The sequence below is a fragment of the Mugil cephalus genome, chromosome 2, assembly GCF_022458985.1.
Source record: "Mugil cephalus isolate CIBA_MC_2020 chromosome 2, CIBA_Mcephalus_1.1, whole genome shotgun sequence".
NCBI classification, from domain to species: Eukaryota; Metazoa; Chordata; class Actinopteri; order Mugiliformes; family Mugilidae; genus Mugil; species Mugil cephalus.
Genome location: NC_061771.1, coordinates 31,121,212 through 31,147,119, shown reverse-complemented (window position 1 = coordinate 31,147,119; position 25,908 = coordinate 31,121,212). Strand labels below are relative to the sequence as shown.

At 41.1% G+C, this 25,908-nt stretch overlaps 4 protein-coding genes across 6 annotated transcripts; 3 read left to right on the top strand and 1 right to left on the bottom strand.

Moving 5' to 3' along the window:
• Nucleotides 1-3,036: 3,036 nt before the first annotated feature.
• On the top strand, nucleotides 3,037-8,730 carry prokr1a (prokineticin receptor 1a). Its single transcript, XM_047578296.1, has 2 exons — nucleotides 3,037-3,471; nucleotides 6,045-8,730. Exons 1-2 carry the CDS (start codon nucleotides 3,074-3,076, stop codon nucleotides 6,739-6,741), a joined length of 1,095 nt encoding a protein of 364 aa, XP_047434252.1. The 5' UTR covers nucleotides 3,037-3,073; the 3' UTR covers nucleotides 6,742-8,730.
• Nucleotides 8,731-10,647: 1,917 nt separating this feature from the next.
• aplf (aprataxin and PNKP like factor) lies at nucleotides 10,648-18,298 on the bottom strand. Of its 3 annotated transcripts, none has more exons than XM_047575720.1 (11): nucleotides 18,165-18,298; nucleotides 17,865-18,011; nucleotides 17,543-17,614; nucleotides 16,285-16,448; nucleotides 15,838-15,982; nucleotides 14,848-14,950; nucleotides 14,386-14,585; nucleotides 14,062-14,246; nucleotides 13,129-13,254; nucleotides 11,971-12,017; nucleotides 10,648-11,223 (listed from the first exon to the last, which is right to left on the bottom strand). In XM_047575720.1, the coding sequence occupies exons 2-11, from the start codon at nucleotides 17,958-17,960 to the stop codon at nucleotides 11,024-11,026; spliced, it is 1,338 nt and encodes a 445-aa protein (XP_047431676.1). In that variant the 5' UTR covers nucleotides 17,961-18,011; nucleotides 18,165-18,298; the 3' UTR covers nucleotides 10,648-11,023. The 3 variants fall into 3 exon arrangements, with proteins under 3 accessions (XP_047431676.1, XP_047431685.1, XP_047431695.1); XM_047575729.1 differs by having other exon boundaries at nucleotides 17,865-17,987; nucleotides 18,165-18,244; XM_047575739.1 differs by lacking the exon at nucleotides 13,129-13,254 and having other exon boundaries at nucleotides 17,865-18,266.
• A 382-nt stretch (nucleotides 18,299-18,680) lies between these two features.
• On the top strand, nucleotides 18,681-21,660 carry LOC125004236 (F-box only protein 48). The gene is made up of 3 exons (XM_047578703.1): nucleotides 18,681-18,742; nucleotides 19,957-20,283; nucleotides 21,335-21,660. Exons 2-3 carry the CDS (start codon nucleotides 19,978-19,980, stop codon nucleotides 21,494-21,496), a joined length of 468 nt encoding a protein of 155 aa, XP_047434659.1. The 5' UTR covers nucleotides 18,681-18,742; nucleotides 19,957-19,977; the 3' UTR covers nucleotides 21,497-21,660.
• A 675-nt stretch (nucleotides 21,661-22,335) lies between these two features.
• On the top strand, nucleotides 22,336-25,902 carry cnrip1a (cannabinoid receptor interacting protein 1a). The gene is made up of 3 exons (XM_047579662.1): nucleotides 22,336-22,589; nucleotides 23,798-23,942; nucleotides 24,698-25,902. The coding sequence occupies exons 1-3, from the start codon at nucleotides 22,411-22,413 to the stop codon at nucleotides 24,860-24,862; spliced, it is 489 nt and encodes a 162-aa protein (XP_047435618.1). The 5' UTR covers nucleotides 22,336-22,410; the 3' UTR covers nucleotides 24,863-25,902.
• The last annotated feature ends 6 nt before the right edge of the window (nucleotides 25,903-25,908 follow it).

Sequence of the window (25,908 nt, the reverse complement as noted above, 5' to 3'; positions counted from 1 at the left end):
CGTTTTTCTTGTGTTTTCTGATATTGAGCTCACGTGTCTGTGTGTAATCAGCCCATGACAACGTCGACAAAAGTGTGTTCAACAAAACAAACTTTAGTTCTTTAATGCAGGTTTTATCAACCCCTCCATCCACCCTGGTTGTTTTGTGTCTCTTTGCCCAATAACCCACTTTCATTAACGTGATACTGATGCTAACGTGTTGCTAGCTGATAACTGTTTGTTAGTATCTCATCACTGATCATAAACTGACCATAAAGTTGTTTTTAATCGACGTTAACCAGATACTCACCTGATGCTAACTGTTTATGATGCTAACTGATGCTAATATTAACTGATAACTGACGCCGATAATCTGACACTGATGCTAACTGGTGCTAACCAGTTGTTGATTGATAACTACTCTGTCTGAAAGGATGATTTTAGAGTTGTAGATTAAAATGATAAAAAATGTATGTATGTATGTATGTATATATATATATATATATATATATATATATATATATATATATATATACATTTTTTATTTTTTTCTTTCGGTGTGCGGTGGGTCGGGGGCGGGAAGGGGGGGGGGGGCGGTCGTCGGGTACGCGCTTTACTCGCGTTCTCGTCACAGAGACGCAGAGTCCGTGGAGGAGAGAAGCAGCTTCAGGTGAGAGTTTAAATATTCTTTTATTTCAACGTGTTTTTCATTTAACGTCGGGTTTCGTGTTATAACTTTGTTTTCTCACTGATTCAGACGAATAGTAACTCGACTTAATGAAGAAATGAGATAAAACTCAAATAATTCATCAAATACTGACAATATATTTTCGTATTTCTTTATTTGTTTTGTTTTTGTCTCTTGATTTTGCTCTAACTATTAACAAAAAATGAAGTTATTTTATTTTAATTTCAAGTTAATTTAGAGGCTGGGTTGGTTGATGTATGGAGGCTCATTAGTGCCAGAAAAAACTGAAATATTAAACTGAAATAAGTGTGTTTTTATTTATTAAAAAGTAGAATATATTTTGAAGAACAATCCGCAGACAGATCCATTTAACACATGTTTTATTGTGATCTAATGTGACCCCCAGCTCCGCATCTATTATTAAATGTGATTCATTGATTGTGGGTCTGAGGAGACCTTCATTCCTCATTTATTGATCAACTGATCAATCGGGATCCCGTCAGTACCAGATAATTTAGTTTAATGACGTACACCATCATAAACAAACATTAGCCATTAGCATCGCTTGGCTCCCAGTCAAGTCAATCTGTCACGATCAGGTGTAACTGGGTGTAATTGAATTTATGCCACGAAAAAAATAAATAAACACGGAAAGTTAAGAAAGAAAAAATAAAACAAAGATAAGTTTGTTGTAAAAACAACATTTGCACATTTTATCACTATGGTATAATAATAACAATATGAGCAACATATGAACAAAAACATATGGAGGGAAATAATAATAATAATAAATAAGAATAAGAATTATTTCTTATTATTTGTATTTGTTTTTTTCTTAAGAGTTTCCTTTTTCATACTATTATTATTTAAATTACTTAAGAGCAACTTAGTGTTAAATTGGTGGAGTAACATAATTTTTATGGATGTTTTAATATTATTTTTAAATAAACACCAATTGTTACAGTATTACTGTTGAATTTCTTTAAATTATTATTTTTTTTTATCAGACTGCATGTTAAATCCTCATTTCAAACAGGTCTGATGACCAGTGCAGTGAGTGTTTTCGTGTTGAGTTTGATTCTTGAAGCTGCTCTTTGGTAATAAAACTCTGAAAGGTTTTCAGAGTCGAGACGTGACATTCCCCAGAGTTTGGACAAATCTGACGAGTACTCTACATGAACACGGTAACCAGGCGACTCCATCAACAGCATCGTGAAAATGATGCGTTTAAAAACTCTAAATCAAACAGTGAACCTGCAGTCGACCGCTGTCGCTCTTCAAGGTTCATCACCCAACATGAGCAATAATAAAATCACAGGGTTGGCATGGAGAGGAGCTCGGGGTGGATGGATGAATGGGTGGATAAAACACTGTAGCCATGTTTCCTGTTGGAGTCGAGTGAAGGTTGAGTTGTTGTGATTTTCTAGATAAATTGTTTGTGGAGTAAAGTTGTTCTGGAGTCTCTTTGTTGAGAACTGGTTCTACTCCAGCAAAGATTTTTACATTGTTTAGGCTAATTAAATGGCTAACATTTTATCGTTTGGGTCAATATATTTTCTTAAATTACATTTTTCCAGCTACTGTTAGCTTGTTTAGGCTAAAATAGCCGCTAGCACTATCCTGTTTTGGCTAATATAGTTGCTTATTTCTTTTTCAGGCGATTTTGTCTAATGGCTAACATTTTCTTGTTTAGGCTAAAATTGTTACTGAAATTATGTTTTGGTTTTTCAGGCTACCATTAGCTTGTTTGGGCTTTTTTTTTTTTTTGGCTAATATAGTTACTTAATTCTTTTTCAGACTATCCTTAGCTTTTTTAGGTTAACATAGGAGCAAACATCGCCGTATTTGGCCAACATTACTACTTATGAACATTTTCTCAGGCTAGCTTGTTTTGCCACTACCATGATCCTGTTTTGGCTAATATAGTTGCTTAAATGATGTTTTTCAGGCTACCATTAGCTTGTCTAGAGCTAACATTGTCATATTTGACCAACCTTACCACTTATGAACTTTTTCTTAGGCTAGTGTAGTTGTAGCTAAATTATGTTTTTCAGGCCACCATTGGCTTGTTTGGGCTAACATAGGAGCTAACATTGTCATTTGGTCAACACTACTTCTAAACTTTTTCTCAGGATATCGTTAGCTTTTTAGACTAACATGGTCACTAACATTATCCTGTTTTGGTTAATGTAGTTGCTTAAATTATTTTTTTTTCAGGCTACCATTAGCTTGTTTAAGCTAACATTGTCATATTTAGCTAACATTCTTATGAATGTCCAAGTCTCTTTGATGGGAACTGATTCTGCTCCAGTGAAGATCTGCTGGTCAATCAGATCATTTGGACGTGGTGATTCTGTGTTTTACGTCTGCAGACACATGAGTCCTAGCATGTCGACCTGATCTGAAATGGGCGACCCAACCAACACCAGCAACTTTCTGGACTACGACGTTCCTCTGGACGAGATCCCAGACACCACCCGGGGCCGAGCGTTCTTCGTGGCCACCATCGTCATTGGCGCGGTCCTGGTGGGCATCATACTGGTCTGCGGCATTGGGAACTGCCTGTTCATCGCCAGCCTCGCCCGCTACAAGCAGCTCAGGAACCTGACCAACCTGCTGATCGCCAACCTGGCGGTGTCGGACGTCCTGGTGGCGGGGGTGTGCTGCCCCTTCCTGTTGGACTACTACGTGGTGAAGCAGCTGTCGTGGGAGCATGGCCTCGTGCTCTGCGCCGCCACCAACTACCTGCGGACTGTGTCGCTCTACGTGTCCACCAACGCACTCCTAGCCATCGCCGTGGACAGGTGGGTTCGCCTTCCTCAAACACGGGGTGTCCATGTTCCGGTCCAGGTTTCCACCAAAGAAGTTCAAGCTTCAAAGTCATCGACTAATATGTGAAAATATTTGAATTTTTTGGTCTGATCTTTGGTAAATTTAGTTAATGAGTGACTCTCTCTCATCGTCCACGTCTTTGTAGCGGACACTAGTGGAAGTCCCAGACTCTTGATGCCTAGGAAACCCTCTTTTATATGTACCAATGAAACAAGCAGAACATAAAACTATAGCTTTTGTTTGGAAGGAGCTAGTCCCTCTTATATTTGAAACACTGTTGGTTCTGAATTACTAACACTTGCTGTATTTCCATTCCCCCTCGAAATGCAAAAACCTAAATATTACAATAAAAAACTGTCCATGGAAATGCCCACATTTCTAAAAAAAACTCTCAAATATCCCAGTTGCAGTATAATCTTTCTTGGTTTAACCTCCCGAGACCCTGTGTCCTCACACGGGGACATGAAGACTAACATATTTTGTTACATTTTTGTGACTTTATTGAAATAGCCCCAGTGTCCACGCATTAGTAAATCTTTTTTGTTTTTTCCAAAAAGTGTTTCCTGTTCAAGGTGTTTATAGTTCTTACGTCCTACTAAACCCAAATAAAAAGAAATGGAGAAATTAAAAACGCATTGTAGACAAACGCTGAGGTCTCAGGATAAACATTGCATCATTTCCATTGCAAGTAAAAAAAACAATTGTAGAACTGCAACATAAATGCAAAATTAGAAATGAAATAATTTCCTATCTTAGCAACTTAAAAGCTACAAACTATCCAGAATTCAACACTCTCTCCAGCCCCTAGAAACTTTTAAAAACATATTTTTCAAACGTTGATATCCCCATTCTCATCTTTTCAGTATAACTTTCCTATAAACAAACAAACAAACAAACAAACGAAAAAAAATGAAAACAAAGATTACACACTTACATCTAACCACTAGTTTATCTAAAATAAAATTAACCCGTGAAGATTGAAATATAATTATAAAACACGCTCAAACTGCTGAAGGTGTTGAGTGAAACAGAAGCGCCACTAACATGAAAGACGTCGGACGTACGGCTGTTAGTGTAAACATCGGCAGCTAATTAATCCAGATCAGGAACGTCTTCTGGAAGCAAACCAGGAAACTGAAATGTTTGTTTCTGCTGAAGACTCTGAAGATGTCTGGATCTAACGCTTCTTCACAGACACACAGATTACCCTTCTCTCCTCTCCACACATGCCCTTTATAAACGCCAGTGGACGTTTCATGATGAATGAAACAGGAAGCACGGCTGGTCCTAAAGTGTCAGCAGCAGCTTTTATATCAGCAGGACATAAATCATCAGCTCGTCTGTTTGATGTGAAGCGTCCTGCTCGGGATGAGGGAACATTCATCAAACCGCACTTCCAGACTTCTAAATATTTACTTAGTGTTATGTTTTTCAACTTTATTCGTGGCACCAAGATGAGGTCAGGAAGCTTTGAAGCCTCAGCGAAGATTTAAGGAATCCAAAGAATGAAAGAACAAAGAAGAAGAAGAAGAAGAGGAGGAGTTCAGAACCAAGAGTCTACATCGGTAGCTAAGTTTCCGTTCCATTCAGTTTTTCAAAAGATAAAAGTGATATTTCTGAAACTTCGTTAAATTACAATTGCTCTTTGTACGTGTTCCCATTGAATTGTGTTTTGCGAATGAGCTGTAACTCTCGTAAAGTTTTTGAATAATGGGCTTCACTATTGTCTAAACTGTAAAATTAATTTAAAAATTAAGAGCTGTTGTGTGATTGACTGAACCAACAGATTTGAAAAGCAGTCAGAGATATATTTTATATTTTTACAGATATCTGCCAAAGAAAAGAGAAGTAAATGGATCGCTGCATTAGAAGAAACAACTGGAATCCAGACACAGAAACCTGGTGTTGTGGTTCATTTAGTGTGAGCTAATATTAATTTATGCTGCATTTATTGATGAAGTCATACCTTAAGTTACTTCTTAAGTTACGTTCTGTGGATGTTGTTGTTTTGGTGTAGTTACGGCCGACAGTAACTGTTTCAGTTCCAACAGTAAAACAATAAACTGAATATCTGTGATCACTCATCATCCTGTTAACGCTACAGTATTGCATGGCTAACGTTACCTCTCAGTAAAGCTCTCATTGTTAGCGTATTTGATTTAGCCACATTCATCATAATGGAAATGACCTGAAACTAACTGAAACTGAGGCTAATCCACTTTTCCAAATCCATACTAGCTCATATGGATCATGGTTAAGTCCAGTTAAGTCAAGTTAATCCGTAATTTGATCTGATAATCCACATTTTTCCAGGTATTTACTGATACATTTCACCATGTTTTTGTCCCCCGGGGGGCGTGGCCTCAGGAGGAGGCGACGTCAATGGATACCCTCTATAGCGATATTTAGGAGTTGTTCATTTCTAGAAGGAATGGAAACGCAGCAAGTGATGACGTCTGTCCTTTCCTTGAACTAATGGACCTTCAGGACATTTGCATTTTAAGTTCGGATCAACGTTGTTCTGTTGTTCTGTTGGCGTCTGCAGGTACATGGCGATCCTCCACCCTCTGAGGCCTCGTATGAAGAACCAGACGGCGTACTGCGTCATCCTGACCGTCTGGATCGTCCCCATCTTCATCTCCATCCCCTCGGCGTACATGGCCTCCGAGACGACGTACCCTCACGTGGAAGGCCACGCCCACAAGACCTTCTGTGCTCAGATCTGGCCCGTGGACCAGCAGGTCTACTACCGCGCCTACTTCCTCCTCATCTTCGCCCTGGAGTTCATCTGCCCCGTCGCCGTCATGGCCGTCTGCTACACCCACATCTCCAGGGAGCTGTGGTTCAAAGACGTCCCGGGTTTCCAGACGGAGCAGATCAGGAAGCGCCTGCAGAGGCGTCGCCGGACGGTGGTGGTGCTGATCCTGGTGCTGGTGGCCTACGTCCTGTGCTGGACGCCGTATTACAGCTTCGCCCTGCTGCGCGACTTTTACCCCACCCTCATCTCCAGGGACAGGAACTCCCTGGTGGCCTTTTACATCATTGAGTGCATCGCCATGAGCAACGGGGTCATCAACACACTCTGCTTCGTGAGCGTCAGGAACAACAGCAAGCGCCTGAAGAAGGCAAGCAGGTTCTCGCTGAGGTTGGTGACGTTTGTGGCCGCCAAGTCGGCCGATGACGTCACTCGGACGTCGTCCCTGCGAGTGACGGAGGACGTGGATGTAGCTCGGCTGAGGTAGACCTCAGATGGATACGTGGATAAATCAGAGAGCCTCCAGCTGAGGTGACGCTGCCCCGTGGAGCTCATCAAACCAACCACTCCGTCAGGTCAATGTGTTGAAGGAACCAGTCGACTCATGTCGGATTCATACATCAGATTCTGAGAATCCTCTCATTTAGCTCCTAGCACAGCCTAAAACTACCCAGCAAGGGGTCGTATCTTAGGAGTGATTCCAAGGAATGGACAGAAACTCTGATCTCAGTGAGGAGGTTTCTAGGTATGAGGCAACATTTCAATCGATCCTAAAAGCTGGAGAAAAATACACTTTTGGTGATAAAGGCCATAGACTTAATCATAGAATCTAATCTCCATTAGATTCTTAATACAACCACACCCGTTTGGTATTAAAATGACTCAGCTTTCAACTATTTCTGAGATCGCTAACCCGCCAGATTTCTCCACCATCCAATCTGTCATTCTGTTTGGAGAATCTTTCCACCATTTTCTCCTCTGCTTCAGAAACCTCTTAAAAGTCATCCTCCCTAAACAGATCTCACCTCAGAGCCAAGATTCTACTCCAATATTTGTTGAAATATTAACTTTTCTTCCATACAGATATCTGGTCGATATCATTGATCGATCTTCAAAGGGTCCTGAGAGACATCTGGAAAGGTTTGAGGTCTGAGGACGAGAACTAAAACCCTCCCAGCATCAAAGCTGGAATCAAAGACGACGTGGTGGGTTTGTATTCACACGTGGAATAACTCAGAGACTTTTTGCATGTGTGAGGGAAATTTAGAGGACACTTGTCAGATGTTGTGTTTGGAAAGGAAACGTCTTCAAGGGTCTTTTCAGGGTGTCACGTTGTTGACTCTGTCGGTCGTTCACAGAGGAAAACCCACGTCATCTCAAAGGTTCTGACTGAACTTCATTTACTGTGAACACATTTAAAGCTTGGATCTGAACATGAACTGTAGGATGTCTTTTTCATTCTGGATCATATTTAATGTTCGTCCATGTGATTGATGACGTTATTTGTCAATATGACTCTAATTTTTACAGTTAGATGAACTGAAATGAATTAATTTGACACAGTTTTTCAAGCTAAATTAAACAAAAGATGAATGTTGACCTTGGAGAGAGTGTTGCATTCTGGGTTGTTTTAGCTTAACATTGCTAGGCTACCAAGTGCCATCAGTCAGAACAAAAAGGGTTTGTTATCTGAGTTTAACCTGGAGTTAACAAGCTATTGAGTGGCTAAATAATATATATATATATATATAAACTTAATACAATAGAAACTCTATACAACTAACATCAAATCAAATAATACTAAACTAACTGAAGTCATGAGAACACTAGCGCTAAGTAACTGTTAACATCTAGAGGCCACAAGGCTAAAGCTAACAAAATGTCATAAGGAAAAGACGGTCTGTTGGGAATCTCAAGTAAAAATATACATCTATATGTCTAAATTCAGATTAAAACTCAGCAAACACGTCACAACTCATTAACTCAGAGCTCCAAGAAAATCTCCAGTTACAAAGTCATGAATATCATCATATGAACTCTACTAGGTACTAGTTGAACACACAATAATCCCATTAGCATTAGCAGCTAAATGCTTCCTGTCTGTTAATATGAAGACATTTGACTTTGCCGTCATTACCTGTGAACTAACTCCTTCCTTCATGAAGACCTCTGCCTGAAAAGAATGTCAACATTACATCCACATCAGCTGATCATGCTACGTTAGCTAAGCGCAGTAGAAATGTTTATCTAATCATATCCAAAAAGTGTAGATTTGTAGCTTTGTACATCAACAACCCTTCCACAAACACATGTCCCATTAACACAGGAGAACCAACTCATCAGCCTACACCTGAAGGACAAAGGACACTCTTTTGAAGATAGCAACGTCCAAATCTTAGCCAGAGTGAAGGAGGACATCAATGGCTGCATTTCTGTTACACTTTCTCGCAAAATAAAAGTGATATTTCTGAAATTTCAACAAGCTCTTTGTACGTGTTTCCATTGAATGTTTGTTTTGCGAATGAGCTGTAACTCTGGTATAGTCTTGTCTTTACATAATATCCCATAATTCTCTTTAAATTCTTATCATTCTGAGTAAGATGGACTTCAAATGAACTGGTATCAATACCCCCTGAATCATCTCCAGACATCGGTGTTTCCATTACCATTTTTTTTTATTATTATTATTGAGATAATTAGGTTTTGCGCATTTCTAGGGCGAATGGAAACGCAACTTATGTCAGATTGGAAAACCTTGTCTAAAGAGAGGAGGTTGGACGGAGACATCATCTACACTCCTGACTTCTGTCCCTAAGAAGTTTCATTCCCATTCTTATGCCATCATGTAAATAAGATAAAAAAAAAAACTAGTTTAAGCTACTAGCTAGTTCAAAGTTTTCCAAGACATTTGACTTGATTGCTGTTGTTTCACAACTCACAAACTTCCCTCCCTTTTGGACATAACCAACGTCCTGGATGACTGAGAACCTTCAGACGTTTACCTCCGTTCTGTTGCTGCTGCCGGTCTGATTCTTGTTGACATTTGTAGGTCAGTTCAGTTCATTGATCTGTTTCCTAATAACTGATATCCTTCACCGTTAATTACATACAGGATAAGGAACACATTAGACTGATCAATGGCTCCAGTTTTAATCACTTTTTACAGGACGTTGAAAAAGCTTCTCATTGCTGCCATCGATGGGGAGGTGTCTAATGTGGTGACTGGACTCGTCCTCAGGCGCTCAGACACCGAACTAATTAGACTGATTAATGAATCAGCTGATTGACAGGAAATTAATAGACATTTAGTTTGATAGGTGATAACTCAGGAAGCCACAGTGCCAACAGCGGGCTGGACGTTTGAGGAAGTGGTTAACGAAGCCAAAACTTTGGCGTGAGGAGGAGGTTGGGTCGATGGATGGGTTAACAAAACATGTCCATGACATCTTAAAACATTAAAGACGTCCAATAATGAATTCTCTTAAAGAGAGCTGACGAGACATCACAATGGATTTTCAAATTAAATCGTACAAAATGGAAAAAAAACAAAAACACAGAGATTTGTTGATGGAACTTCTCCTATGTTCTGTGTCTTATTCTGACTTTTATACACATCCGTGTGGTTTATTGTGAAGAACTGATTCATTTTGATGCATTGTTAGTGAAATTCCCTATGATTTGGTAAACGACCTCCAACATGGTCAAGGTAGAAAATCCTCATCTACTGCACAACTCCTGACGATGACAAACAATCTACATCAGCGTTAATGGTTCAGAACTAACAGTAACTAACATCAGTAGCTAAGTTTCTGTTACAGTTTTTTGCAAAATAAAGGTGATATTTCTGAGTCCAATTGCTCTTGGACGGGTTTACATTAAAATTTGTTTTGTGAATAAGCTGTGACTTGTTAAGTTTCATCTTGTGATATCCCATAACTCTCTTCTCTCGCCACTGGGGAAATACCAAAAAAATGTTTTCATTGTACTTTTATGATAAACTTTTCTATCGATACGTCTGAAAAACCACCTCATGTTTTAGCTTTAGATATATGAGAGGAATTTGGAAATGTTTCCATTACCAGTTTATTTTTATTGCGATATTTGGATTTTGGGCATTTCTAGGGGAAAGGAAACACAGCAAATGTTAGCCAGGGTTTGCTGAAGACATTTCCTCCTGGTAGCTTCTATGGTTTGGGAAAGTCTTCAACCAGAACCAGACCAGTGGTTTTTTTAGACATTAACAATCACATCAGTTCCTACTGACGGTAAAAGAACTGAAAGAAGGTCCATGAAGTATTTCTTCTCTTCTTGAGCTTAGGTTCTGTGCTGCTGATTAGATCATTCTGTTGGATTTAGTATTGCTAAAACTCCACAAAATCACCACGGGACAGACTTTGTTTTCATTGGACGTATTTAAAAGACATAGAAAAATATTTACAAGAGCAGAATGAAGTGGAAACTTACAACAAAAGGGTTTTTTCCCGCTACGGTCTGGACTAATGGATTCACATTCAGTTTTGTAGTGGTTTCCTCCCAGAAAACTAAACTCACTCATAAAAAAGGTACAAGAGAGTCGTTGTGGAGACGCCTGGTAGCTGCAAAAAAAATTTAAAAAATAAAATAAAAAAAGATCTTGATGAGAGGACCAGGGAATAGGTCCTGTAAAGCTTTTCTGGAAGCTCAAACTTTCTTAATAGTTGAAACCCCTGATAAAACCACCTGGTAAAACTAGGCTTATTCTGTCATGATGTTAAAAAAAACAAAACATTCTACTTCTTCCTCTTCAGAAAGACCTTCGCTTCCCTCTGCAGCCTCTTGACGTCCTCCTTGCCGCTGTCGTCGTCGTCCGGTGGGACGTAGTCCGAGTCGTCGCCCACGTCTTCGCTGTCGTCGTTGATGAAACTGTCGTCGTCCTCAGAGTCTTCGCCGTCGTCTTCGTTCTTTGTGGCGACGGCGCGGGTGCTGCGAGCTGCAGAGACGCGAAGCGACAATATCATAAACCAGAGAAACTAGAACCGAAGAAGCCTTTTAGACGAGAAGAAGAAGTAGAATAACAAGTGCACTCGTCTCCAACATCAGGTGTGAAACTTTTTTATTTCTTAGAGAATTTCTCAAGGATGTAGCTTGTTGCTATTGATAAACTTTGTTAAATTTGCGAGTCATATATATAATACGTTTTAACCTTTGCTACCACTAGAGGGCAGACTAAATCGTCCACTAACGAGGACCATGGGTTTAAATCATAGCTCTTCAGGGGGGGTCGCAAAATATTTGGTTGATTAGACATTTCTTTCTTCTTTCTTTAAACAAACATTAACATGAATCCAATATATTTTAGAAAAAGGATAAATGCAAAAATGATGATAATAATGACGTATATTTATAAATGGCACTAGGTCGAGTTTAATACAGGACACATATAGTAAGTAGAGGATCCCCAATTAAGGAGGTTATTGAAGTACAACAACACATGCCCAGTTACTTTTATATTATTTTCAATTATAAAACGTCTCATAAAAGAAATAAAGGTGGCTCATATAAAAAGTGAATAAAATTTATGAAGAACTTATGATTGTTTGATTTAATACACAACAAACATGTGTCTGTAGAATAAAGTGAAGACCAATGAAACAATCAGGACAATCAACCCGACGTTGGCGTTCTAGTTTTAATGATGATTCATGAACATTCATTTGATATTAAGAGACATTTTTACCTGGTTTCTTCGTGTGTTTGTATTCCTTCCTGTGGAGAGGGTTTTTCCTGCAGGTGAACACAAAGTTTGTGAGATTCTTTCCAACAACAATGACATTTACAGGTCTTTACAACACACTTTATAAATTAAATTATTAGATATATATATAAAGTACGTTGAACCGACTGATGCCTGGGTGTGAAAAGTGTTTTTGTTGTTGTAAATCTTGTCCTGTACTTTGGTTGCCCTGAAATTTAGGTCAAAGAAAAGACAAAAGGGACAAAACTGATTTGTGACCTTCATTTCTTTCCTTTAGGCCTTAAATGTGATAACTACACTAACGCTGTAACTAACAAGAGTCGGGGACCTAAGACGTACAAAAACTAAGCATCATCTTTGAACAAGAAGTAGTAGTTTGTTTGTTTTTTACAAAAAGACAAAACAAACAACAATATCCACATATGTGTACACTGGTATTATTTCATTATTTATATGATAATAAAGTCACCAAAGTGTGATAAAATACAAACCGGTTTATTTTAATACCTGAACCTGGCTGAACAACGACAGAGCAATGAAGTCCCAACGTCCTCAAATGAGTACTTGCTAATTAGCGACGTTGTAGCTCATTGCTATTGATAAAATTTGTTAAATTTGTGCGTCATATGAAACTAAAAACGTTAATAAGCATAAATAAATAAAACTTTGCTACCACTAGAGGGCAGACTAAATCGTCCACTAACGAGGACAATGGGTTTAAATCATAGGTCGTGGAGGTACTGCAGTCTGTCTGGAGCCCGATTAAATGTAAACATTATACATATTTTGGTCTTTAGTTACGCTTTCTAAAGCAGGGGTGTCAAACATATGGCCCTCGGGCCAACAAACAGGCCATCAGACGGTCCAACCTGGCCTGCAGGATGAATTTAAAGACATTAGTTGCAGTTTGTTTCGTTTTTTTACTAAAAGTAACTGTTATTCGTGTTTTAAAACATTGTTTTAGTTGAGTTGCAACCATGAGGCAACACTCGGGTCCAGAACTAAACTGTTCATGGCAGCAACGCACCAAAATGTAACTTATTTTTCTTCAAATATTTCACGGTTGTTTTGTAAAAGGATTACATTACGGGTCCTGACTGAACTATAACGAGTTCTAAAGGGACATGAATGAGCTCTGACCTGTAGCAGTCGGTGCCGTAGGGACACTCAGGTCGGTCGTCATCCTCATCCTCCACCTCCTCCTCCTCCTCCTCGTAGTCACTGTCTCCGGGGTGACTACACTCCTGGAAGTGAATCGGGTTCTTCCTGTACAAGAAACCGTAGACGTGATCCATGATGTCCACAGGATGTTTTATCTGCTTCATTTAAACCAGAGTCAGGGTTTCTGTTTTCGATTAGAGCTTTTTTAGTTTTAGGTTTAATGAAGTCAGCAGACGCTTCCTGTTCATCAGCTCAAGAGCACTTCACCTCCTCTTCAGAGGAAATGAGTCGCTTTGGGCATGAATTATCCAAAAATCATTTTAAAAAAGGCAGAGATTTAGAGAAGACGTTTCATCCTCTTCAGTTCTAAGCGACTGGAGAGAAGTTTGACGTCCACAGGATAAAGATGGACAGTGGAATAACTCCTCTAAAGTGAAGCCAAAGCTAGTAGAGCTCCCCCTGGTGGCTGAAGGCTGCTGTACAAATGATAAGCTCCACCCCCTCAATATAAGTGGGCGGTACTTGAGTCAAACTAAATCACTAAAATACAAGTAAAACATATTTTTTAAGGATAGTTTCAGTCATTTTAGGTAGTTAATATAATGTTGATGAATGTTCAGTTATTTGACGCTATTAAAACAGGATGTAACATAATGGTGACCACCAGTTGCCATGTCAACCGCTCCGTAAAGATGTCCCGTGGGACAATGAGCAGTTGTTAAAACGTTTTTTAAACATAAATTCAGTGTTTAATCCAACATTTCCTTGTAGCTTCAGAGTGTAGTGTTAATTAAACGAGACTGAGTCTGGAAGAAGTGTGGGCGGGGCATCAATAATGTGGCTCCGCCCTCTGATCAGACTCTGGCTCCAAACTCATGGGAATGAGAAGCAAGACGTGAAGTGTGATCGTACCTGTAGCAGTCCTTCCCAAATGGACACGGCGTCCTGACTCCACGTTTGGACCCAGAATCGTTTGTTTGTTTGTTTTTGGACGTCTTGTCCTCCTTCTTCTTTATTTCAGACGTAGCGACGTTTACTTTTTCTTCGCTAGCATCGGACCTGAGTTCACCGCCTGTGACGTCCTCTGGAGACACGTCCTGAAAGTCACAAGATACCTCAGTTAATAAAGACTGAAGCAGGAACTACTGACAATACAGAGGAAACACTGTCCTCTACAGGAAGAGACAGGAACTACAAGAAGAGACACGAACTAAAGAAAGACACAATTCACTCAACTGCTCTGGTCTGAGTTTCTTCTTCTTCATCATCACTTATTCTCCTCCTCTTCTTCCTCGGCCTCTTCTCCTCTTCCTGCTCCTCCTCCTCTTCCTCATTAGGCCCCGCCCCCTGGTTGGCGGTGCTAGTTATGGGCGTGGCCTTAGTGCTGGTGGTTGACGGTGCTGCAGCTTCTTTCCTCCTCTTCACAGATGACTGAACTAAACCAAGAAACCAATTTAGAGAGATGAGAGACTGTCCCCTACAGAGAGAGACACTGTCCTCTACAGAGAGAGACACTGTCCTCTACAGTAGTGATTCCCACCCACTGTGCCGCGGGTCATTATTTCATTATTTATACTTGTTGTGTTATTGTTATTTGGTACGGTGCCGTGGGACTTTTCTCATGTAAAATACGTCCCATGGCTCAGGAGAGGTTGGGAAACACTAGTCTACAGAGACAAATTGTCCTCTGGGTGGTACCTTTTGAGGCGGAGGACGGACTCTTTGGCGTTGCTGTAGACGCCAGCATCCAGGCAGGTAAAACTCTTCTTGGTAAAGATGAAGCGACATTAATCTGATCGTCCTGCAAGACACAAGAAATAGAAGAAGCTGCACTTTGATTTGACCTCGGTTTGATAATAAGAAAAGAAAAAAAAAAAACTTAAAGGGTTTTGTGTCTTTTACAACTCGCTGACGTGTAATATTGGCTCATTTTCCTGTTTCATGTGTTTGACCTTTGTCTACTTTCAGGACTCGTGTGAATATCTGATGATGTTTTCAAACATTTTTATGAGGAAATGTGATCAATTCTGAGATTTTTTGCTATTTTTGCTTCATCAACATGTTTTCTGTCAAATTATTTTTTAAAAAAAAGCTTCAAAATCTACACTGAGTTGTTCATTTCATTACATTCTGCCTGTGCTGCATCTCTAATTTACTCCTAAATTATCTATCAGTCATGTTTCTACTGTGAAGCTCTTTTTCTCCTGCAGAAGTCGGCCAGGTCCAAATATGGTCATATCCTTCGTATTGGCGACCAATCATGAAAGCAGAAAGATCGATCTGAAGCTAAACTCGCACTCTCATTAGTTGGTGTCGATTTCTGAGAACGTGATTGGTTCAAATTATGGAGAGATAAACATAGATATTCAAAACTCCCTCTGCAAATACCTGGAAACCTAATATGTAAACAAAATAAAACAAGAATTTTGAACCTCATTTTAACCATTATTCAGATTTCTCTTCTGAAAATGTTTGCAAATTAGCAAATATTTAAGTAGATAAAAAACATATTGTATTTATTCAATAGTCAGCTGGAGAAGTTTCATTGAGATATCTTTTAGTTAAAAGTTTTACCCTATTCACCTGCACTGCCCGGCCTTAAGCAGACTTTATGAATTTGTTTGATTTCCAGCTCATATTTCAGAACAGTGTTGCCTTTTTATTTTATCCGAGCATTTGCCTGCAAACCTGTTTCAAACTCTCGTCTTCTTCCTCCTCGTCTGACGGTGACGTTGGAGTCTTCTTCAGATCCCGTCCAACTGCAGGAGGCGAGTCCACGTCCGGCTCCGGAGAAACACGAAGTCGCGCCTCCTGTTCAGACGTCGGGTCGTCTCTGCGGGGAAGCGACACGTCATTTTACCTCAAAGCTTCAAAGACGAAGGGCTGGAACCGGAGCATCACATTTAAATGAGCTCCGTCTCCGCGGTGGAAAGGAGTCGAGTGTCCTCTCCTGGGCCCGTTTGATCTGAACTTCAAACGGATTCAGGAGACAATGAGGAGGTAAAAGAGGAGTGAATCAACGTGAGTCAACAGACGACGTTTGGACCCATCGGAGATAAAACGCGGAGCCTCCTTTAAACGGCGGAGGCGCTGATTTAATGAATGACACGAGGAGCTTTCAGAGGCGGCGAGTACCTGGGAGGACGCTCCTCTCCGCCCACGGCCACCACCTTGTAGATTAACTGACCGGGCAGCAGAGAGAAGAAATCTCCATGACGGAGGAGGTGCCAGGAGTCTCTCTGCAGAGGGCGGGGGTCGTCGGCCAGAGACGACTGGACGAAACACGGGTTCGCGTGGGTCTAAAGAGCAGAAGGAGAAGCAGCGTGAGGCCACATGAAGGACGAGGCAACAGCAAACAACTGGTCAGAGAACTCAACACAATCAGCCTGGTCGTGGGTTTGTCAGATTGTGTTAGATTCTCAGACTTTAAACGTATAAAAACAACTGTCCATGTGTATTTTATTTATATTGTAGTTAAAGAAATAAGAGCTTATATTTATTAAGAGGTTAAAATGGAAAACAACAGCACCCACAATCCTCTCTGCTCCACTCTCCCGTGTCGAGTCCCACTTGAAACTAGAGGAGCTTCTCTTTCCACCGATACCTGTAGCCGGAGCTAACCAGCTAGCCTCAGCTAACCAGCTAGCCTCAGAAAACGGAGGAAACACGTAGCCAAGCTTTGAATTTCACAGACGGCCTGATGTCCAGGTTAAATAAAACGTCCAAACGTTGGCTCCTCCAGTGAAATCACTTGTATTTTTTTGTTCAAGAGAATAAAACCTGATGTGGAACACGTTGGGTTCTTTGGTTTTATCCCAATTTCCAAATGGAGATTTGGCTTTATTTTTACTACAGTTATTCACACAAATAAAAATGGATACAAACAATAAATCCACAATAATAAATAATAATTTATGGAGAAGGGGAGTTAGTAATAAGTTGTTCTTCTTCTCACCCCTTTTCGGACTGTGCTGCTCTTTTATTTCATTTATTTATTTAGTATCAACTGTCTGTTTTTTTGTATTATCATTTCAGTTTATTTGCTCATATGTCCACAATAAATCAGAAAATCAAATAAATAAATAAAAACAGTTTCCTCCTCAGAGCCATCCAGTCTCCAAACATATCACGCTGATAAACACGGGACAATATGACGGATCTTCTATTGTTTTTGAATAATGTATGTTAATAATAATGGTAATGGGTAATGTTTGTATTTACTTATTTTATGTGTGTGTATACTATGGCACTGTGATGAGCCGCCTGCAATTTTATTATATTACTTATACGATGACAATAAAGATATATTCTGCTATTATTATTATTATTATTATTATCATTATTATTATTATTATTATTATTATTATTATTACTATTGTGAGGGGTGAAGTACCGGTTTGAGACTGAGCTGTCCGTTCAGGTTCTGCAGCAGCCCGTGGTGTCTGGACACTCTCTTATCACTGACCTGAGACCAGCAGCAAACAAACAAACAAACAAACAAACAAACACATAAAAACACAATCGCAGACCATCTCCACCAGGCTGCACTCACAATTCTGCTGATTTTAGACTTGATTTTTAAATGCAGCGCTGACCAGACTCCAGTCAGAACTGTCACGCTTTTAGATCAGTTACTTCAACACGAGAACATCATTAAATCTATTAAATAATTAGTTTTTTAATTAAAAGTAAGGCCATGAAACAGGAGGACTCACTCCCAGGAAGGGACCCCGGCCCAAGACCGTGTCCCCGGGCGGCAGGTGGACTGGATCCCCGGAGCCGTCCACCGGAACCAGGTCGAACCCGGACATGAGTTCAGCAGGAGGGACTGAATGCGGCTGCACACAGCACCGAGTTATAACCTTTGATTTATTATCACAATTAAAGAGTTTCAGGTTTGAAAATGAGCTTCGGTAACTCCTGTTTCCTCCAGTCTTCCTCCTGACTTGAATAAACAATTACCGAAGCGTGCACCGGGTCGCCGACCAAGTCTCACCCCTGCCCCCTGTGCCTACCTGAGGTGGAGGAACACCTGAAACTTAGAAAAGCAGATTTATCCACAACTTCTGCACAACTGCGTCGTTCAAAAACTTCCGGGATGCGCGTAGAGGATGCGCAGACGCTTTGCCATTAATAAATAAACCCTCGACTGTTGAGATTGTGTTGTTGTGTTGTTGTTTTTTTGCGCATTTCATAAAAGACTACGCCGAATTAAAGAATAAATTAATATAACTCTGAAAAAAACATTGACTTTTGTATTTTACAATAAAACAGCTTTGTTGGCCTGTATTCTGTATCAAATTGGCGGATTATTGAATGCAATCTGGCAGGTTTTCGATAAAAAAACGTACATCCGTAATATACAAACAGTACGAAAAACATTTAACTACTTTATCCTGGATTAAATCACTTTCTAGATGTTTTCATTTGTTTAAAAAATAAAAAATAATTACAAAATAGGCCTCGATTGCTTTTTTTTAAAAAAAAAAAACGCGTTAAATTCACGTCGAGCATCGTACGCATGCGCAGGTCGTTTGTATGTAAACAACCGAGGAGACATTTAAACCGTCAGCTGTCAACGAGGGCGACGGAGGTAAGAACCGGGACAAAACCACACACTGGTGGTTTCTCCTCACACACACACACACAACGCTACGAATTCACCGTTAACCGGCGTGAAATGGCGTCAGGCCTGGAAATAGTTTGACGCCGGAGAGTTTTTCGGTGAGCTAGCATGTTAGCCTGTTAGCCGGGGCGGAGACGAGCATCGTGTAGATGAACGTGATTTGGAGCCGCAGCAAAACACAAATTACTTCCCAATGTGCGATTCATTTAATCATCATGTTCTCTTATCGTATCTAAGGTTTCAGGCAGAAATGATTAAACATAATTTATTTTTGTATTGTTTATTTAGCAGAGATATTGTCGGGACACCTGGGAAAATGTGATATATACAAATAAGACTAATAGCTTCCGGTAATTTACAATCTTTGTCCCTGTCCGAGCTTTTAAATACAATAAGGCAATAACAACAGTGCATTAAAAATATTTACACACTTGCCACAAAACAAAGATGAGACTTACAGTTACATATCTGATCGGCTCATGATAAAGTAAAAATATTAATGTTCACGTCTCTGCTGCTGCTCAAACCAAAGTTAACTCACTAATTAAATGAAGTTGAAGTTAAACCCATCCAGAAAACCAGAGAAGAAAAGAAACACTGCCGGCTTTAACAGTCAGACTATTGTCATTACACATAGATACGGAGCAACACAATGGGATGTACAAGTTGCAAGGTCCTGTTTTATTGTGTATCCATATGATGTTGATGTTTTCTGTAGCAGTGGCGTCATAACGATCGCATTAAGAGGTGTTTTGAATAAGGTCAGAGGTCACTGAAGGCCTGGGTGGAAAACGCACGACCCTCCACTGCAAGAATAAAAGATGCCTGAAGCCGCCCACAGTCTCTCATGTGGCAGGTTCCTTAAAAAGTCCAAAAGTCCAACTTTTAAAGGGCTTAAATTGGGACTTTTATGAAAAAGTCCCAATTTAAGGCCTTTAAAAGTCTCAGTATGAGCACGTGTTTTCATTATAGGTCCACAATTCCATTCAGTCAAGTCAACTTTATTGTCAATTGTGACTGCATATTTTATTTCACTAGCTAAAAAACTTATTTTTATCTTTTTACTCGTGATTTTTAAGAGTGTTTCTTTTATGTGCGACTAAGCTGCGGCGGATGATTGAAACATGGTCTTAGATGCGACTTGCTGAAACCTTCAGAGACCCCGTGTTGTTTCTCCTCAGCCCGTCGGACTCGGCGCCACCATGCAGCACGAACGCCCTGGGATCCTGTCTGTGCTTCTCCTCTGTGACGGGGGACCCGCCCCGACGCCGTCCGCCGCCGCCGCCGCCGGCGCTCACAACTTTGCGGAGACGCTGCCGACGGAGATGAGCGTGAGGATCTTCAGCGAGCTGGACGCCGGGAGCCTGTGCAGCGCCGCCGGGACGTGTAAGCTGTGGCACCGGATCATCGAGCACAGCGAGCAGCTGTGGAGGAGCCAGTGTCAGCTGGTCAGAGCCGTCTGCCAGAGGGAGGTGGACAGCGACAGGAGGGACGGCCTCTCCTGGAAGGTGAGGGGGGACAGGGACAGGACAACAGGCCGCTGACGTCCTGGAGCTAATGGGGAATAAATCCGTCCTCTCTGAGTCTCACTCCTCGTGGGGTGAACAAAGGAGCTGGACTCCGTGTGGACAGAGACATGGAGACGAGGACATTTAGGACAAGGAGGACAGATAGAGCTTTTATTTATCCTTCTTCATCAGCTCCTCTTCTTTCTCTTCTTCTTATCTTTGTTTTCTTTATTCCTCTTCATCATTTTATTCTGGTGTTGTTCTCCTTAGCTCCTCCTCCTCCTCTTCTCCTCTTCTCCTCCTCCTCCTCTCCTCCTACTCTCCTCCTCTCCTCCTGCTCTCCTCCTCCTCCTCCTCCTCTCCCTCCTCCTCTCCTCCTCCTCCTCTCCTCCTCCTCCTCCTCCCTCCCTCCTCTTCTCCTCGTCCTCGTCTGCATTCTCCTCCTTTTCTTCTCCTCCTCTTCTCCTCCCCCTCCTCCTCTTCTCCTCCTCTTCTCCTCCTCCTCCTCTCCTCCTCCTCTCCTCCTCCTCCTCTCCTCCTCCTCCTCCTCCTCTCCCTCCTCCTCCTCTCCTCCTCCTCCTCCTCCTATCCTCCTCCCTCCCTCCTCTTCTCCTCATCCTCGTCTGCATTCTCCTCCTTTTCTTCTCCCCTCTTCATCCTCCTTCATCCTTTCTCCTCCTTCTCTTCCTTTGTCTTCTTCTTCTCCCCCTTCATTCTTCTCCTTGTTCTTCTTCTTTTCCTTTTCCTCCTCTTCATTCTCCTCCTTCTCTTCCTCCTCCTTTTCCTCCTCCTCTCGCTTCTTCTCCTCATCCTTATCTGCATTCTCCTCCTTTTCTTCTCCCCTCTTCATCCTCCTGCTCCTTTTCTTCTTCTTCTTCTTGTCCTCCTCCCCCTCCTCCTTCTTCTTCTCTTTTATTTCCAGTAGAGTTGACGTTGGCTCATTCGTTGTTCAGACACGTTGTCGTTTTTTTTTTTTGAAACATGTCGTTGCCTCAGAGTTTCATAGACCTGAGACTTTTCATCAAATGCTGTTTTTCTAAACGTCCTGCAGGTGACGCTGGTGAGGAACTACAGCCGCTGCCGTGTGAAGACAGACTGGCTGAGAGGACGGTACAGTCGCGTGGACTCGGCCGAGGAGCTGCTCGGTCGCAGGATGACGCCGCTGGACGTGGAGACGTGGGGGGACATCCTGCAGGCCGAGCTGGACAGATGAAAACTCTCACTCACTTTATACTCTTAATATATGTGTATTTTATACTCGGTGTGAATACACACAATCATTTGTACATATAATTTTTTTTTAATGTTTTTATTTTAAAGAAAAACGGATCATGTAGAAAGAAAATGAACTGATGTAAATAAACTGGTGACGATCAACTTGATGTCTGTGTTGAATCCATCAGGATGTTTATGTAATTGAATTAATCAGATGAATTAAACCACAGCCTGTTTAATTCCTTCCAAACTATACTTATTATTATGACAGCATTTAGGCTTCTTTGATTAATATAATGGTGAAGACGCTAAACTGACCTTAAGTACTGAATTAAAAATTGTTAAAGGTCTAAATTTATCATTAACAAATTTAAGGTTTCAGAGGACAATAATAAAAAAATAAAACGATCCAATAAATAAATATTATAATGGATAAATATACAAAATAAATTCAGCATATATAGTTTATTATATTATTTTCTATATCAATCAAAAATTACAAATTGTAGATATGTATATATCAAGTATATCATCAATTAATAATATGATTAAATATTAGATGTGTAAATTATATTTATACAATTTATATATATATCATTATTATTATAGAAGTCTATATCATTATAATTAATTTCGACTAATAATATTTTGAAAATTATATTTATTATAAAATTAGATTTTTAGATGTTGAAATATGTATCGTGCGTTCATATAAACATATAATACATATGTATAAACGTTTAAATAAAGACTCAGGTTTATATTTCTTTTTTTATTATTTGTTTTATTCCCTCTTTGGCCGGACTTTTATTTAGAAAGCCGTGCCCGGATGTCATCCAGCTGGACTCTGGTCCCTCTGCAGCATCCGAGCATCCTTCCCCCTCCTCCAGTACCGACACCTGTCCTGGGACAATGGACGACGTCCCCGCCATCATCAACATCGCCATCGCGCTGCGGATCCAGCCCAACGACGGGCCCGTGTTCTTCAAGGTGGACGGTACCCGGTTCGGTCAGAACCGGACCATCAAGCTGCTCACGGGCTCCAAGTATAAGATCGAGGTGGTGGTGAAGCCTGGAAGCGTCGAGGCCACGTAAGAGGAGCCGATGGTAGCGGTGACGGGGCGCATGCGCGTTAGAGGGATGAAAAATGAACGAGGAAGAGGAGGCCTTCCTCCTGCAGGCTGCAGCAGTCTGAATAAATCATGTTTAGATCTGCACGGTGGAAATAAGATGCTTTGTTAGCTCAGATAGGCTGAGCCAAGATAAACTAAGCACTCCTACTAATGTTACGTATCTAAGACTAGCCTAGCATCGTTCAGCTTGTTATTATTTATCCTCATTCTGAATAAATCCTGTGCAGATCTTAATGGTGGAAATAAGGTAACTGCTTTGTGAAATAACAACTTGATTCTCTACAGCACTATTCAAAGTAACCAAGGTACTTCACAGAAAAACATGGGGGAGCTAAGATAAGCTAACACTTCTACTAATGTTATGTATCCAAGACTAGCCTAGCATCACTTAGCTAGCTAAATATTATTAATCCTCTTTTTCTGCTTCTCTCACCGTGTCTTATTATATTTCTGGTTGCTTTCACTCCCTGAGGAATAACAAGTGGAGCGCCCCCTGGTGACTGGCTGTAGTATGTAGGTCATAAGCTCCTCCCCCTCCATGTTAGTGGGCGGGACTTGAGCCGAACTAAATCAAGAAAATACACATTAAATATTTTTCCCGATTTCTGTCATTTTAGGTAGTTCATGAAATGTTAATGAATGTTCAAGTGGCATAATGGCGACCAGCAGTTGCCACGCCAACCATTCCGTAAAGCGGTTTTGTGGGACTGTGTAAGTTTCTAAGTTCAATTCATAATCCAACATTTCCTTGTATCTGGTGTAGGCAGAGCAGAGCATTAATTAAATGAAAATGAAAATGAGTCTGAGGAAGTGTGGGCGGGGCATCGATATTGTGACTCCGCCCTCAGACTGTACTGATCAGACTCCCATGATGGCGCCGCCCTTATCCCAGAGGAAATCTCTTCATTTGGGCCAATGAGAGGAAGTGGAGACACGTCGTCCATATTTATTTACAGAATATATTTTTTCCTAGTTTGTTTTAGCTAGCGTACCTGGTGTTTGACAAGTTGTGCTCAGGCGGTCACCTATGACTGACGGTCGACTAGTTGCGGCCTTTAATTCTCTCAGAAAGCTCCTTTCATTGTTTTTATCAGATTAAAATCAACAGTTTCCTCCAGCTCAGCTTCCATTTCGTGGATTGTCCCACTTCCTCTTGTTCTTTGCAGCAACATGAACATCGGCGGCATCATCTTCCCTCTGGAGCAGCAGTCCAGGGACGAGGAGTCGGTGGTTTACCACGGCCAGTATAACACCGAGGGCGTCCCGCACACCAAGAGCGGGGACAGGCAGCCAGTTCAAGTCAGCATAGAGGTGAGACAACAAACCAAAGAGAAGACCTGATGGTTTATGATGATGAAACTATGATCACGCCTTATCTGAGTGAATTAGTTAAACTCCTCTTCTGTTGAGTAGGTGGTCTTTAATGGGACCCAGGACTCATTGTGTGTTCACATTAACCAAAGGAAGGAGGTCACATGTGTCTCAGACCAGCTCCACATGTGGACTGAGACCAGGTCAGGACGGATGTTGATGTGAAGTCTGGATGAGACCTCAGTTCTAGTAGAGACTTCGAAGATTAAGTCATGCATATGTTTCTTCATCTATTTCTACTCATTTCCACCAAGTGGCAACCTTCAGGTCCGAGCGATGAAGCCCATGAGGAAGTGCAAAAAACTGCAGTTCATCTAGTGGCCACTTGAGGCTCCAAAGGGGAGCAAATCCCCATAGACCCCCATGTTAAGAAGCCCCAACGTTACAGCATTATTAAACATGTTTACAGTCTGGTACAAAAAAAACGATTTTGGTTTAAAATTCTGCATAATTAAGGGTGTTAACGCTTTGAGCTAACAGGCAGCAGAGAGTTGGGTGGGCGAGTCTCAACATCCAGACTGCTTTAGCTCCGCCTGAACACAGGAGGATCCGAGTGTGGGCGGAGTAAAGCTCGTCTAACATGGCGACCGCGGGCTCTGCCCACTTTGGGCTTCATTTTCGAGGCTCATGTTCCAATGGGTGACGTCACGATGGGTAAGGTTGAAATTACAGGTTGTTTCTCTTTCTCTGTGCAGTTTAACAAGGCGGGGACGTTCGAGACGGTCTGGCAGGCCAAGTACTACAACTACTACAAGAGGGAGCACTGCCAGTTTGGCAACAAATTCAGCAACATCGAGTACGAATGCAAACCCAACGAGACGCGGACCCTGATGTGGATCAACAAGGAAGCGTTCAACTGAGTCCCAGGATGCCGGCCGGTTACTTTTGAACATCAACAACGAACGTTTGCTGAAGGCGTGGAGTCAGCGAGGGGGCTGCTGTTTGTATCGTTTTAGCAACACTGGACAGAAAGAAGCTGTTTGCTATGCTGGTCTTTACTGGGCTTCGCTTTAAAGGTGCACTCTGCAATGTCTGAAAAAGCTCAACATTCAGAAATCCCGACCCAGAGACGTAAAAGCAACGGGACTGAAGGGGGAAGTCATATTCCTGTATTAACCATTTATAGGGAAAGGAACCACATTTGGTAACTTCAGCACATTTTAAATTGTGTCCCTGTTCCTCTCAGTGAGGTTTAGAAGCATGTAGTTTTCATTCAGTGTCCTATAGAGGATTAAAGGCACTAGAAGCTGAGAAAAGTTGCAGAGTGAATCTTTAAAGGAATTAACGTTGGATGAGGAGGATGGTGTGTGTTTCAAGTCAGGATGTGTTTATCTTAGCTCAAAGACCAAAATAAGTAAATTGTTTTGAACTAATCTGGACTGAAGTTCCCAAAACATTTACCTGAAGGAAACACTGTTCACCATTTATTCATTCACATTTTATATGAAGGTTACCTCGGCAACCAGAGACTGACCGTAGCGACAACAGAAAGCTGGATTAGGCTAATGTTGCTAGGGCTAATTTAGATGCTTTTAGCTAATATTAGGCTAATATGACAAGGTGACCAGATTTCTGAAAGGAAATCCAAGTACATTTACAGCTTGGAGATGAAAAAATATATATACGATTAGCAGTCAGAAAATGTTCCCTTGGAATTCAGCCTCTGTTCTAAACTAGGCTAACCACGTCCTGTATTTTACGAAAGACTTGAAATTCACATAAATCTCCTCATCTGACTTTGGAGAAAATGCTTTTCTTGAATTGTTCCAAACACATCCAGCTAGCATGATGTTAGCATGATGTTAGCTGAAGACCAGGATGGAAGACACCTGATGCGTTTTATTTTGTTTATTTATCTGTGTGGAGGTCTGTGAGGGGCAGTGTGTATGTCTCTGTTTTATGTTAT

Coding starts and splice junctions, on each gene's coding strand:
- prokr1a (XM_047578296.1), top strand. CDS start 3,074: ATGGGCGACCCAACCAACACCAGCAACTTTCTGGACTACGACGTTCCT. Junction 3,472..6,044: donor CTAGCCATCGCCGTGGACAG/GTGGGTTCGCCT, acceptor TGGCGTCTGCAG/GTACATGGCGATCCTCCACC.
- aplf (XM_047575720.1), bottom strand. CDS start 17,960: ATGTCCGGGTTCGACCTGGTTCCGGTGGACGGCTCCGGGGATCCAGTC. Junction 14,951..15,837: donor AAGACGAGAGTTTGAAACAG/GTTTGCAGGCAA, acceptor TGTGTCTTGCAG/GACGATCAGATTAATGTCGC. Junction 14,247..14,385: donor AAGAAACTCAGACCAGAGCA/GTTGAGTGAATT, acceptor TGTGACTTTCAG/GACGTGTCTCCAGAGGACGT.
- LOC125004236 (XM_047578703.1), top strand. CDS start 19,978: ATGCAGCACGAACGCCCTGGGATCCTGTCTGTGCTTCTCCTCTGTGAC. Junction 20,284..21,334: donor GGGACGGCCTCTCCTGGAAG/GTGAGGGGGGAC, acceptor AACGTCCTGCAG/GTGACGCTGGTGAGGAACTA.
- cnrip1a (XM_047579662.1), top strand. CDS start 22,411: ATGGACGACGTCCCCGCCATCATCAACATCGCCATCGCGCTGCGGATC. Junction 22,590..23,797: donor CCTGGAAGCGTCGAGGCCAC/GTAAGAGGAGCC, acceptor TGTTCTTTGCAG/CAACATGAACATCGGCGGCA. Junction 23,943..24,697: donor CAGTTCAAGTCAGCATAGAG/GTGAGACAACAA, acceptor TTCTCTGTGCAG/TTTAACAAGGCGGGGACGTT.